General features: G+C 45.7%; 1 protein-coding gene across 1 annotated transcript in view; it reads left to right on the top strand.

The window, feature by feature from the left end:
- Window positions 1–11,752: 11,752 nt before the first annotated feature.
- Window positions 11,753–12,414, top strand: part of ESYT1 (extended synaptotagmin 1) — a 59,454-nt gene continuing 58,792 nt past the window's right edge. The window contains exon 1 of the mRNA XM_079966658.1: window positions 11,753–12,118. Coding sequence (XP_079822784.1) covers window positions 11,768–12,118 — 351 coding nt within the window. The 5' untranslated portion in view covers window positions 11,753–11,767. The remainder of the gene's footprint in view (window positions 12,119–12,414) is intronic.

Here is a 12,414-nt window from a genome sequence, read left to right as displayed (position 1 = left end):
TCCCCCTCACTGCGACCTGAAAGAATCTTTGTACAAAGAGTTGCAGGCAGAACACAACAGAGATTTTCTCCTCAGCCAAGCACAAGATACTCACCTAGTTGACCTTCAGCCAGAAGACACACAACTGTATTGCTGCTATAATTACAATAGAGCATTTAGAGATCACTTTTTAGTTATTAGTACCTATTGCCCCTCTGATAATTCAAAAGTTTTCTTATAGAAGCTACAATCGCAGTTGAAGGTAACAAGAGATTACAGGCAAAGGAAGCAGTTTGCTACACCAGGTTTTTAAATATATCACCTTAGGAACGGAAGTACTGGTGAGGATCCAAATTTTAGTATTTGTCAGAAACCCAGCAACTATCAATCCTATCATGCAGGTTTTCACCAAAAAGCCAGTAATACAATTTTGGTCAAATTAAATTATTAATAAAGTCTCAGCATTAATGGATCATGTTTTCTGCATTAAAGAGACATACATGTACCCCAGACAAAGAAAATTGGGAGCTACATGCCTCATTATCTACAGGAGATAGGGGTTGTTTAGTCGTTTAGTCGTGTCCGACTCTTTGTGACCCCATGGACCAGAGCACGCCAGGCATTTCTGTCTTCCACTGCCTCCCGCAGTTTGGTCAGACTCATGTTTGTAGCTTCAAGAACATTGTCCAACCATCTCGTCCTCTGTCATCCCTTTCTCCTTGTGCCCTCCATCTTTCCCAACATCAGGGTCTTTTCCAGGGAGTCTTCTCTTCTCATGAGGTGGCCAAAGTATTGGAGCCTCAGCTTCACGATCTGTCCTTCCAGTGAGCACTCAGGGCTAATTTCCTTAAGAATGGATGCTTTTGATCTTCTTGCAGTCCATGGGACTCTCAAGAGTCTCCTCCAGCACCATAATTCAAAAGCATCCATTCTTCGGCGATCAGCCTTCTTTATGGTCCAGCTCTCACTTCCATACATGACTACTGGAAAACCATGGCTTTAACTATACGGACCTTTGTTGGCAAGGTGATGTCTCTGCTTTTTAAGATGCTGTCTAGGTTTCTCCCAAGGAGCAGGCATCTTTTAATTTCGTGACTGCTGTCACCATCTGCAGTGATCGAGATAGGGGTACAGACCTCTATTCCAAAATGTTTCACAAATGTGGGTTATTATTATTTTGTATGGGCCCACTCTCTGGTCATTAGTGGAACAATCAGCCACCCCCTTATGTGTGAGTAAAAATGGCCAGAGCGTCAGGATTCATAAGATTTCAAATATTTTCTCAGTCATTTCAGCCTTACCATCAGCAGACAAAATTTTCTGCCCTTTATGTACAGGAAAAAATGGTCAAGGCTCATCTTTCCTGATTACGAATATGGATGTGCTTAAACGTTTGCTGGACTTTTTTTGCTTAAAAATGGCCGACAAAATGGTGAAAACCTCTACTCACTCCAATGCCACCTCTACCATTGCCAACAGTGGATCCACCCTCAAAATGCATTATTTGCTTATTCACACTGAAATTAGCAAGGCAACTGTTACAGACAAATGAAGCAGTTTGATGCATCCGGTTTTAAAATGGGTATTCTAAATGTATTACCTTAGGAACAGAATTACTAGTGAGGATCCAAAATGCTGGCATGTTTGGAACCTTCTGGATTTATACACCTCTGAAGGAACAAAAACTCAACAATATTTTGGTGACCCTCTTCTGCAGTTGCCCAGTAACTACAGTTAGGTATAATACTCTCACCCTTGGTTGGTTGCTTTTTGCTGCTCCTCCTTGTGGCTTTCTCAGTTATTTCCCCCTTTTATGCTTCCCCCAGAACCAGTTCTTGATCCTAGTGGCTTCCAAACCTTTTCTGGATCAATAGTTATTTCTCTTTCTGTGCCTTCATTCTTTTCTAGCTTCACCAATCTGAAGTGGCTCCTGTTGCCTATATTCCCATCAGGGAAAAGGGTGGGAGATGATGATGATGCCTCTTCCTAGCTTCCTATGCCAAATTCCACCACTTTTTAGCTAGCTGCTCAAGAGGGTTTGTTATTCTATTCCTTGGAAGCCACATTATAAATAAAATGAAGTTCTGCCCATCAGTGAAGGAGGTTCTCTATAGTCCCCAAGACGCTATCACAAAATGGCTGCAAAGTATTTTTTTCAACAAGCTAACATGAAATTAGAAGGAGCTATGTTGCCTTCTCCCCCTCTGCTTTGCTCTTTATCACATGCACAGCCTTCTTTCCCCCTGGATCCCCCTCCCCTTCTCACTTCTAAGGCTCACCTGTGTTAAAATCTTCCCAATCTTGGTTTTTCTAACTTCTGGAGCAAGTGGTCACAGACTAGATCCAGGTGCTCTTGGAAGAAGCTGGTTTTCTGGATCCATTTCAATCAGGGTTTAGGCCTGGTTTTGGCACAGAAACTGCCTTGGTCGCCCTGTACGATGACCTCTGTCGAGAGAGAGACAAGTGGCCTGGAATACCTTCCATCAGCTTCGGCTGGTGGCCCATCTACAGTGGTGCATCGCAAGACGAAAAGAATCCGTTCCGCGATTCTCTTCGTCTAGCGGTTTTTTCGTCTTGCAAAGCAAGCCCAGTGACGGCTTAGCGGATTAGCGCTATTAGCGGCTTTTAGCGGTTTAGCGGATTAGCAGATAAGCGGGTAAGCGGCTTAGCGGCTTAGAAAAAGGGGGGGGGAGGAAAAAAAACCCAGGAACTCGCAAGACATTTTCATCTTGCAAAGCAAGCCCGTAGGAAATTCATTTTGCGAAGCACCTCCAAAACGGAAAACTCTTTCGTCTAGCGAGTTTTCCGTCTTGCGAGGCATTCGTCTTGTGGGGCACCACTGTACTCCCCTATCTGGACAGGGATAGCCTAACCACGGTTGTCTATGCTCTGGTGACCCTTTATTGGGTTATTTTTGTTTTGATTTTGTGTATTTGATATTTTATGTGAACCGCCCTTAGACCTTCATGTATAGGGCGGTATAGAAATTAAATTAATGATGATGCTAACAACCTCGGCAACAGAAACCCCAGCCTGTTCTTTTTATTAAATGGCTTTTCCAGTTGCCTTTTAAATGAAAAGCCTTATATTTTCTGTATTTATTCTTCACTCTGCTTGAAGCAGACTTCATATCCACCTACTTGTCCTTTCCTGTTCTCCTTTTCACATCCAAAGATTTGTTGGTCGAAAGATATATAAACTTGATTTCACCCCTCACATTCCTTCGTCTTAGTTTTCCCTTGGCCTTTCTAGTCATCAGGTGTTTTCGTTTTTCTTGATTCTCTTTAAAATCTTCATCTTGGTATTTTTATGAGTTTTCAGTTTAAATTTTGCTTGGCTAAGCTTTCTTTTGGGGGCTTTCTCAAACTCCATCATCTCTCCACAATTTACTCTCCCTGTTTTATTAGGATTAATTCTTTGATGGCCTTCTATTTTCTTTCAGCTTCCTTTAACTTAAAATTTATTGCCTCTCCTAACACTTTTTAGGGAGCCACTAAATTAAGATTTGTTGTATCTCTTTTTAAAGTTGTAAATAATAATTCTTCCGTGCCATACGATTCCTTTGTTTACTTAAAAAATAAATATTAACTATAGTTTTAAAAAGAAATATAACCTAAGCTGGTTTTAGTTTCCATTTTAAACCTATATCCCCAGCCTCCCTCTCCTAATCCTTCGGCCCATTAGCTCCTTCAGTTCTGACCAGTGAGAGGGCTAAAACCAGTACTATAGCCAGGGACAGTCTCACTCACTAGAATCTGGCTCACTCCTTCCACCACCTGTTGGTCATAAAGACACATAAAAAAGTCCCTTAGCCCATTAATACTGTGGATACAAATGTGTTTGTTTTCAACATGGGATCAATGCGCATGGATAAGAAATTAGTGCCCACCCCACTCCCTAATAACAAGGTTGCTGGGGTGCCAACATGAATAAAATATTGGGGGGGGGGGTAAGCTACTCCCTACATAATCAATCACATGACCTGGCACACACACACCATTTTAATGGCAATACCTATCAACTTCTTTTGGGGGGGGCAGTCTCCAGTGGCAGAGCTTCAAGATCCGGGGAGGGGTGGAGAGCAGGCGGGGGTGTGACTGGCGCATCTCGGGGGCGTGGCATGCGTCCTGGGGGCATGGTGCGCCGCATGTGGGGGCGTGGCATCCAGCACAGGGGGGACCAGCCACTATGGCACCGCACCGGGATCATGTCACTGGGGGCAGTGTGCTCCCCCCCTACACCCCTGTTCTTCCGCCAGTGCTAGTCCCTTCAAATATTTTATTGGGGAGGGGGCTTTAGAGGGGTTAGCTCCTAAGTTGGGGTATGTGTCATTCCTGGATCAATGTCTTTGGTTACTTGGCTATGTGTAGCACCTGCTGTGCCTTTGAACGGCATTTTGCCCATGTATCACACTGATCTGAGCATTAAAGATTTTGGTAGACGCTGCAACCTGAGTTCGAATTCTTCATTGAGTGGGAGACGGGAAACTCTCCTCCACAGCATGCCTTTCTGGAGATTCTCCTGACCCTCCCATAGCCAGCTTTTGGGGAGGGGCATGTGGGCGTGTGGGTGTCTGTACTCTTCCCTTTCCCTATAACAAGATGTTCTTGTTCCTCCCATCATTTCTACCCGGTTATAATTGAAAGTGGCAGCATGAGCAAACATCTCCTAAGGGAACGCAGGTAGAAAATTGTCTTCTAGCTTTTATTTTTTGTTTGCTTGGAAATACTCTGGAGAAGAGGGGACCTAGACAGCTGTGGGAAGATGGGGACCTTCAGTCCTTGCGACCTACTGGGAAGAGTTGTTGAGAGCATTAGGCCTGAGTTGTTTTGGTTTCTTTGAACAAAGAATTAACATCATTGACACTGGTGTTTTTATTGCTGACCTGCTCCTGACTCCTGCTCCCCAGGGTCCTTCCCAACCAATTGGAGACTGCACTGCTATGCCCGCCTTTGCTCCTCTCACTTCATGCCTCTCCAGGTCCTGGGGGAGAGGAGGCTGTCACAGCAGGAGGGGAAGACACCCTGGCTTCTTCACCAGCCTGACTCATCTCTGCCTCTTGGCCTCCGTCCTCCCACTTTCCTGCTTCGGCTTCGGCTTCCGGACTTCTGTTCCACAGACTCTCCCTGCTCACTAAATCCTGTTACCTCTTCAGCGTCCGATACCATCTCCTCCCCATCTGTTCCCTCTTCTTCCTCTGACCGCTCATTGTTGTCCCACCACCACCACTCCCCGGGCTTTGATCCTTCTTTCCTTGGGGGTTCCCCAGCTGGTGCCTCTCACGATTCCTCTGTGTCCAGCCAGTCCATGACACTAATCGTGTGGCAATTTAATACAGAACTCTGAATTTCATTGCCAATAATATTTGATGAAGACCTCATTAAGTGGCATCATTAATGGTGCTTTTTCTTGTGTTGTAACAGTGTTCTGGAACGGTCTGTAATTTAGGTTAAACAGTAAAATGAGTAAGCCAAGATGGCCTCAGCTGCCGGCTGTGTATTAAAAAGCTTCTTTGCTCGTCCTGTGATATCTGCTCAGCAAGTAACAGCTACTCTGTTGCACAAAAAATGCTTTTAGCAAGATAGGCTTATGAGAAATGTAATCAGCTAATGCAGGAAGTATTTATTTATTTATTTGTTCCTGCCAAGCACCACATGAATAGTCTATAAATGTGCAAAGGGAATGGAGCCTGATCCTGTGCAGAAATTAGGATTCAGTGCCTTAGGGGTGCACACCTCACTCTGCATAAGAATAAGGTTACTGATGCGCATGGTGACCTTGGGAGGAATCCTGTCCCTTTCCTGTGCTTTCCTTTAGCTTCAGACAGCAATGACAATGCAGAGCCTTAATGGCTGAGCAAACCACAGCCCTCTTTAGCTCTGTAACGTCTGTGTATTCTGTGGCACAATTTCCAGGTCACGGAAGTAAAAAATGTGGACTTCCCTGGGATCTGACCACCTCGTAAACCCAAATAGGTTAGCCATGGAGAGAAAACACGATGGTGCTTTCATTCCCCCCACTCCTTACTTCAAGTCAGGCGTAGGCAAACTCGGCCCTCCAGATGTTTTTGGGACTACAACTCCCATCATCCCTAGCTAACAGGACCAGTGGTCAGGGATGATGGGAGTTGTAGTCCCAAAACAGCTGGAGGGCTGAGTTTGCCTGTGCCTGCTTCAAGTCTGGTGTAGGTAAGGAAGGAGCCCAAAGAATCCAATGCGGAAGCTGCCTTAGCAGATGGTTAAGCAGAGACCGTGGTGTTATGCCACAATAGTAATCAGGAGAGCAAAAGCAAGGTACATTATTGCCTAAGATGGAAGATCCAAATGCTACAGACACACACACACAAACACACACACACTTTTCAGTTGGAATTCCACAAAATAAATCCCTGCAGGAATGTGTGTGTTTTTCATGGATTAGTCTGTTCATCTCTTAACTGCTCTGTTTACTACCTTTGCACGTGTACAATTGACTTGCTTCCCGGCAGGACCAGGCCAGATAAACAACTGCAATATAATATACCAAACATATTATCGTTGTCAAGGAGTCAGTTTAGACCTACTGTAGGTTGAAATCCCCACCCAGTAATGTGACACCCAAATATCAAATGTATTACTGTAGCATTCCTTGGCAGAATGGTAAGACAACACTCTCAAGCGGCAGGTCAGCGTAGCTCCTATGAAATTTGTAGGACTTAATTCTGCCCATTTATATACCTTATTTTTTGCGGGGGGAGGGGAGGACTCACTAGAAAAGTGGTTCTGAAGGGATGTGATGCATCACACTGGTGTGGCAGGAGAGGGTGGCAAGTGTGGCAGGGAGATTCAAGGACAATCAATATTGTATTTTAGGAATAATTCATGTTCTTATGTAGCCGCATTGTTTTAAACTTTCTGTATGTCCCCATGATCATATTATAAAGTAGTTGTGTTCTATGTTATAAATCTTTTTGTTTTCCAATGTATTTCTTATCAATAAAAAATTTGGTGTGGCACAAGCAAATTTATATTCTGAAATTGTTGCCCAGAGAAAAAAGCTTGAGAACCACTGCATTAGAGGAATGCATACAGCTCTTTAGCAAGCATGGTGTCAGGAGCTTCCTAGATGATGAGAGCAATAGACATGGAAAGAGGATGCTGTTGGACCACATTTGTTTAAAGAATGGCAAGGTGCAGATCTTCAAGCCTGTTTCAGAAGGTCTTGCCCCCTCTTCTCCAGTGTTTGTGACCTGCGCATTCGTACCTGGTAGTAAGGAAAACAACTTTTTATATGAATTTTTGCTCTATTATCAATGTGTTCTGAGCCTCAGTGTCCTGCTTAAATTAAACCTTGTTTGACAGAGCATGAAGAAGTCACACAAATCCTCATAGACAGTGTTTGTATTCATAATACAGTGTTACAAGCAGGCAAATGCATCAGTCTTGGGAATTCAGATGTAGGGAAAGCGTGTTTGTTTGTTTGTGTTTCAGTAAGTAGCAGGGTAGTGGGAAATGACACAGTTGTTAGTGTGGGGGTAGTGGGAAAGAGGAGGAAATGTACACAGAGCTGCAACATGCAAATAAGATAAAGCCAGTACAGTTTGCCTGATAAAAGAGAAATTGTTACTATGATTTTTTGTAATTGAACATTCAGCCCTTGAACTTGCAACTGGTCTATGGAACCCATCTAGAGAATTCACCAGCATTAAGGATACCCGTCAACATGACATTAGAATTTTACTACAAAAGTTGTGGTTATTTAACATAATCACATATTTTCTCTCAAATAAGGGGTGTAGTAGAAAGCTGAGAAGCCACACTGAAAAGGGTAGAGTCAATGAAATAAAAACTAATTGGAATATATACCTTGCCAAGGATAGTTTTGAGCGCTTTAAAAATTTGGTTACTGAGGTTTAAAGAGGAATGTATTTATTTCATTGATTTTTTTAAATGAAAATCAGTGGAAATATACTACCCAGTAATGAAGGTCCCTGAACAGTTTACAGAATTGGACTTTAAATGAAGCCTCAGACTCCAACTAGAAATATTGATCTCACTGAATTCTCTTAAGTCTAAACAAGTGTTGTTTAAAGGGAGAGGTTCTCTAACTTTACAGAGAGGATATTCTAGAGGCTCCTCATGTCACACTTCATGTTTTGGTTCAAAACTAAATGAGATACAGGATCGCCTTCATGAATCAAGAGGGGATAGCAAAGTTTGGACTGACAGCTAGTGGTTAAAATGAGGCAAATATTGACAAGGCCCTCAAAACTGTAGCATGCTGTATGGATAGTTCCTATATATTTAGACTTCATTTTAAAAAAAGAGTGTGAAATTAAAACATTTGTATTAATATAAGCACATGGTGCTGAGGAAAGTACAATACCAATGGCCTATTCAGTCATTTCCTTTCTCTCAAACTGTTGAGTAGCTAATTTGAATAACGTTCCAAACTACACTTTTATTTTCATATACTGTAATTCCAGAAACAGAAGGATAGCTCTGGTTAATGGCTATAAAGAGCAAGCAAGCAAGCAAGATTCAACGCCATCTAGAAGTCTTGCTACACTGGAAAAGAGAAGTGTAAAAAGATGAATGTGGCTTCTTGAATCTCAGTGGGGGAAATTAACTCTGCACACAATAGTCACAGAGCCCTCCAGATGTTGCTGGACTATGAGTCTCATCATTCCTCCTGCTTGTCTTGCTAGCTGGCGCTGATGGAAGTTGGAGTCCAGTAACATACAAACTTCTTGGGAGAAAGGCGATGACAAACCTAGACAGCATCTTAAAAAGCAGAGACATCACCTTGCCAACAAAGGTCCGTATAGTTAAAGCCATGGTTTTCCCAGTAGTGATGTATGGAAGTGAGAGCTGGACCGTAAAGAAGGCTGATCGCCGAAGAATTGATGCTTTTGAATTATGGTGCTGGAGGAGACTCTTGAGAGTCCCATGGACTGCAAGAAGATCAAAAGCATCCATTCTTAAGGAAATTAGCCCTGAGTGCTCACTGGAAGGACAGATCGTGAAGCTGAGGCTCCAATACTTTGGCCACCTCATGAGAAGAGAAGACTCCCTGGAAAAGACCCTGATGTTGGGAAAGATGGAGGGCACAAGGAGAAGGGGACGACGGAGGACGAGATGGTGGGACAGTGTTCTTGAAGCTACGAACATGAGTTTGACCAAACTGCGGGAGGCAGTGGAAGGCAGGAGTGCCTGGCGTGCTCTGGTCCATGGGGTCACCAGGAGTCGGACACGACTAAACGACTCAACAACAACATCCAAATGCCATTCACACGTGGTGCCTCACCTTTGCTGCTGCTGTAACACAGGTGTGCATTGCTTTGATTTGTAGAGTCTGTGAAAATTCTGTGTGTGGGGAGGATATTATTTTTGTTTGTTACTATGTTATGTATTTTTGTGCTTTTTTATTGTAAACTTATTTAACTTATATGCAGAATTCATCATGCGAAAGGCTGGGCTGGATGAATCCCTAGCCGGAATTAAGATTGCCGGAAGAAATATCAACAACCTCAGATATGCAGATGACACAACCTTGATGTTAGAAAGTGAGGAGGAATTAAAGAACCTTTTATTGAGGGTGAAAGAGGAGAGTGCAAAATATGGTCTGAAGCTCAACATCAAAAAAACGAAGATCATGGCTACTGGTCCCATCACCTCCTGGCAAATAGAAGGGGAAGAAATGGAGGCAGTGAGAGATTTTACTTTCTTGGGCTCCATGATCACTGCAGATGGTGACAGCAGCCACGAAATTAAAAGACGCCTGCTTCTTGGGAGAAGGGCAATGACAGGCCTAGACAGCATCTTGAGAAGTAGAGACATCACCTTGCCAACAAAGGTCCGTATAGTTAAAGCTATGGTTTTCCCAGTAGTGATGTATGGAAGTGAGAGCTGGAGCATAAAGAAGGCTGATCGCCGAACAATTGATGCTTTTGAATTATGGTGCTGGAGGAGACTCTTGAGAGTCCCATGGACTGCAAGAAGATCAAACCTCTCCATTCTGAAGGAAATCAGCCCTGAGTGCTCACTGGAAGGACAGATTGTGAAGCTGAGGCTCCAGTACTTTGGCCACCTCATGAGAAGAGAAGACTCCCTGGAGAAGACCCTGATGTTGGGAAAGATGGAGGGCACAAGGAGAAGGGGGCGACAGAGGACGAGATGGTTGGATAGTGTTTTCGAGGTTACCAGCATGAGTCTGACCAAGCTGCGGGGGGCAGTGGAGGACAGGAGTGCCTGGCGTTCTCTGGTCCATGGGGTCATGAAGAGTCAGACACGACTAAACGACTAAACAAATTGTAAACTACCCTGTGCTCCTCCGGTGAAGGGCGGTACAGAAAATAACTAACTAACTAACTTTCTGACAGGAAGAGCTGTTTGACAGTGGAACAGACTCCCGCAAGAGGTGGGGAATTCTCCTTCCTTGGAGGTTTTTAAGCATCTGTCATGTATGATCTAGTTAAGATTCCTGCAGTGCAGGGGGTTGGACTAGATGACCCTTAAGGTCCCTTCTAAATCTACAATTCTCTCACCTCTAAATCTTGGTTTATTACCCCTCTTAAGGCTCCCAAACTATTTGAATTCCTTAACTTCCTCAGCTCATAGATATGCCTTTGTAAAGGCAAGATTCAACACCTTCCCATCGAATGTGCTGAGAAATAGATTCTCCAATGGACAGATATCGCTCTTATGTGATTGTAATTGTGGGGCACCGGAATCGTTACATCACATAATTTTTGACTGTGCTTTTCACTTACCGGCCAGGAGCAAGTTTCTTGCTCAATATCTTAAGGGAATTGCTGATGATACGATTGAAGCCAAACTGAGATATCTACTAATTGACAATGACCCCCTAAGATCACTCATGGTTGCCAGATTCTTGATCAGCGTCCTATCCCTAAAGAAGAGAAACGGTCTCCTGTGTGGCTCGGATAACCCTTTTAAACCATGATCTATGTTTTAGGTGATATCACCATTGTTTTAAACCATGATCTATGTTTTAGGCGATATCACCATTGATATCCTTGATTAATATATGAGCAGAGGGCAATGTATAGGTTACAAATTTATTGTAATGTATGATGGTCGTCCTTGTTTTTGTTTTGCTTCGGTTCCTGTTTGTCTTTTGTAAGTTTAGACGATTTTAAATTTGGAGGTTCAAGTTTAATATGTTGGTATGGGAAACTGTCGTGTAACGGGCCAATGGCCGTAATAAAGATCAATCCAATCCAATCCAATTCTACAATTCTCTGAATGGGCGAGGAAGCCTTGCGTGCTGGTAATGTGGTTGGAAACTTTGTTTTGGAACCTCTTGTAATTAAAAACAGCAGCAGCAGCAGCAGCTCGTCTTGCGCCCGGAGGCTACGGAACCACAGAAGGGCTACCGCGCCTCCCTCTCTCCCCGCCCAAGACCCAGCGGAGCCCTTCGAAGAAAGAAGGGTCAGTTCTTTTGTCCGCGTGGACAGCGGCCAGCCCGAAGGAGCTGCAGCCCGAGAGAGAAAAGGGGGCGGGGCCAGCCTTTCGTTACTTTCTTTCTCTCGGACCGGCAGCCGCCCAATCGGGATGGAGGGGCGCGGCTTCGCTCCGCCGCCCGGCTCCTCCTCCTCCCCCTCTGCCCAATCACGGAGCGCGGCGTCCCGCCCAGCCTCGAGCTCGGCTCCGCCCTCGGAAGCTGGCCTTCCAATCGGCGGGCGGAGCGAGCGAGACTCGTTCCCGGACTGCCGCAGCCGCGGGAGCTGGCGAGTTGCGGGCTCAGCCGCAGTGCGAGAGTGGCGGGTTCCTGGGGCGGGAGCGGCATGGAGCGGGCCCCGGAGCAGGAGGCGGCGGCCGGGGCGGATCCGGCGGCGGGGGTCTCCTCGGGCTCCTCTCGCCTGCCCGGCGGCATCGGCTCTGCGGAAGCCCTGGCGGCGCTGGGCGCGATCGGGCGGCGGCTGCTGTGGCTGCTGCCGGTGTACCTGGCGGGCCGGGCGGGGCTGAGCCTGGGCTTCGTGGTGGCCGGCGTGGCCCTGTACATGGGCTGGCGGGGCCGGCGGATGAGCAAGGAGCGGTCGCTGCGAGCGGCCGGGCTCTTCCTGGGGGACGAGGAGGCTGCGCTGAGCGCCACGGGGCTGGGCCGAAGCCTGGGGCAGAGCGAGCTGCCCGCCTGGGTAAGAGCTGGGCTAGGCCGTTTTACATGGGGGGGTGGGGTGGGGGGGGCTCCGGGATTCCTCCCCCGGGTCTCGTAGCGCCGAGGAAGTTCCCCAGGGAAGAAAAGGAGCAGCAAAAGAAGGCGCGAGCTTTGGGGTCGCAGGACTCGAGCCATGCCCAGATCCCCTCGCCTTGGATGCGCTCATACGGAATATTTACGCATTCCCGGCTTCACATGCGTGGCTGCTTCCGTGGGTGTCGCTTTCCTGCTCCTGCAAGGCTTATTTTGAAAGGGGTGGGTGAGTAGGCAAATATT

Source organism: Podarcis cretensis (assembly GCF_951804945.1).
Source record: "Podarcis cretensis genome assembly, chromosome: 2".
In the NCBI taxonomy this organism is placed as follows: Eukaryota; Metazoa; Chordata; class Lepidosauria; order Squamata; family Lacertidae; genus Podarcis; species Podarcis cretensis.
This window is presented reverse-complemented; position numbering and strand designations above follow the sequence as displayed.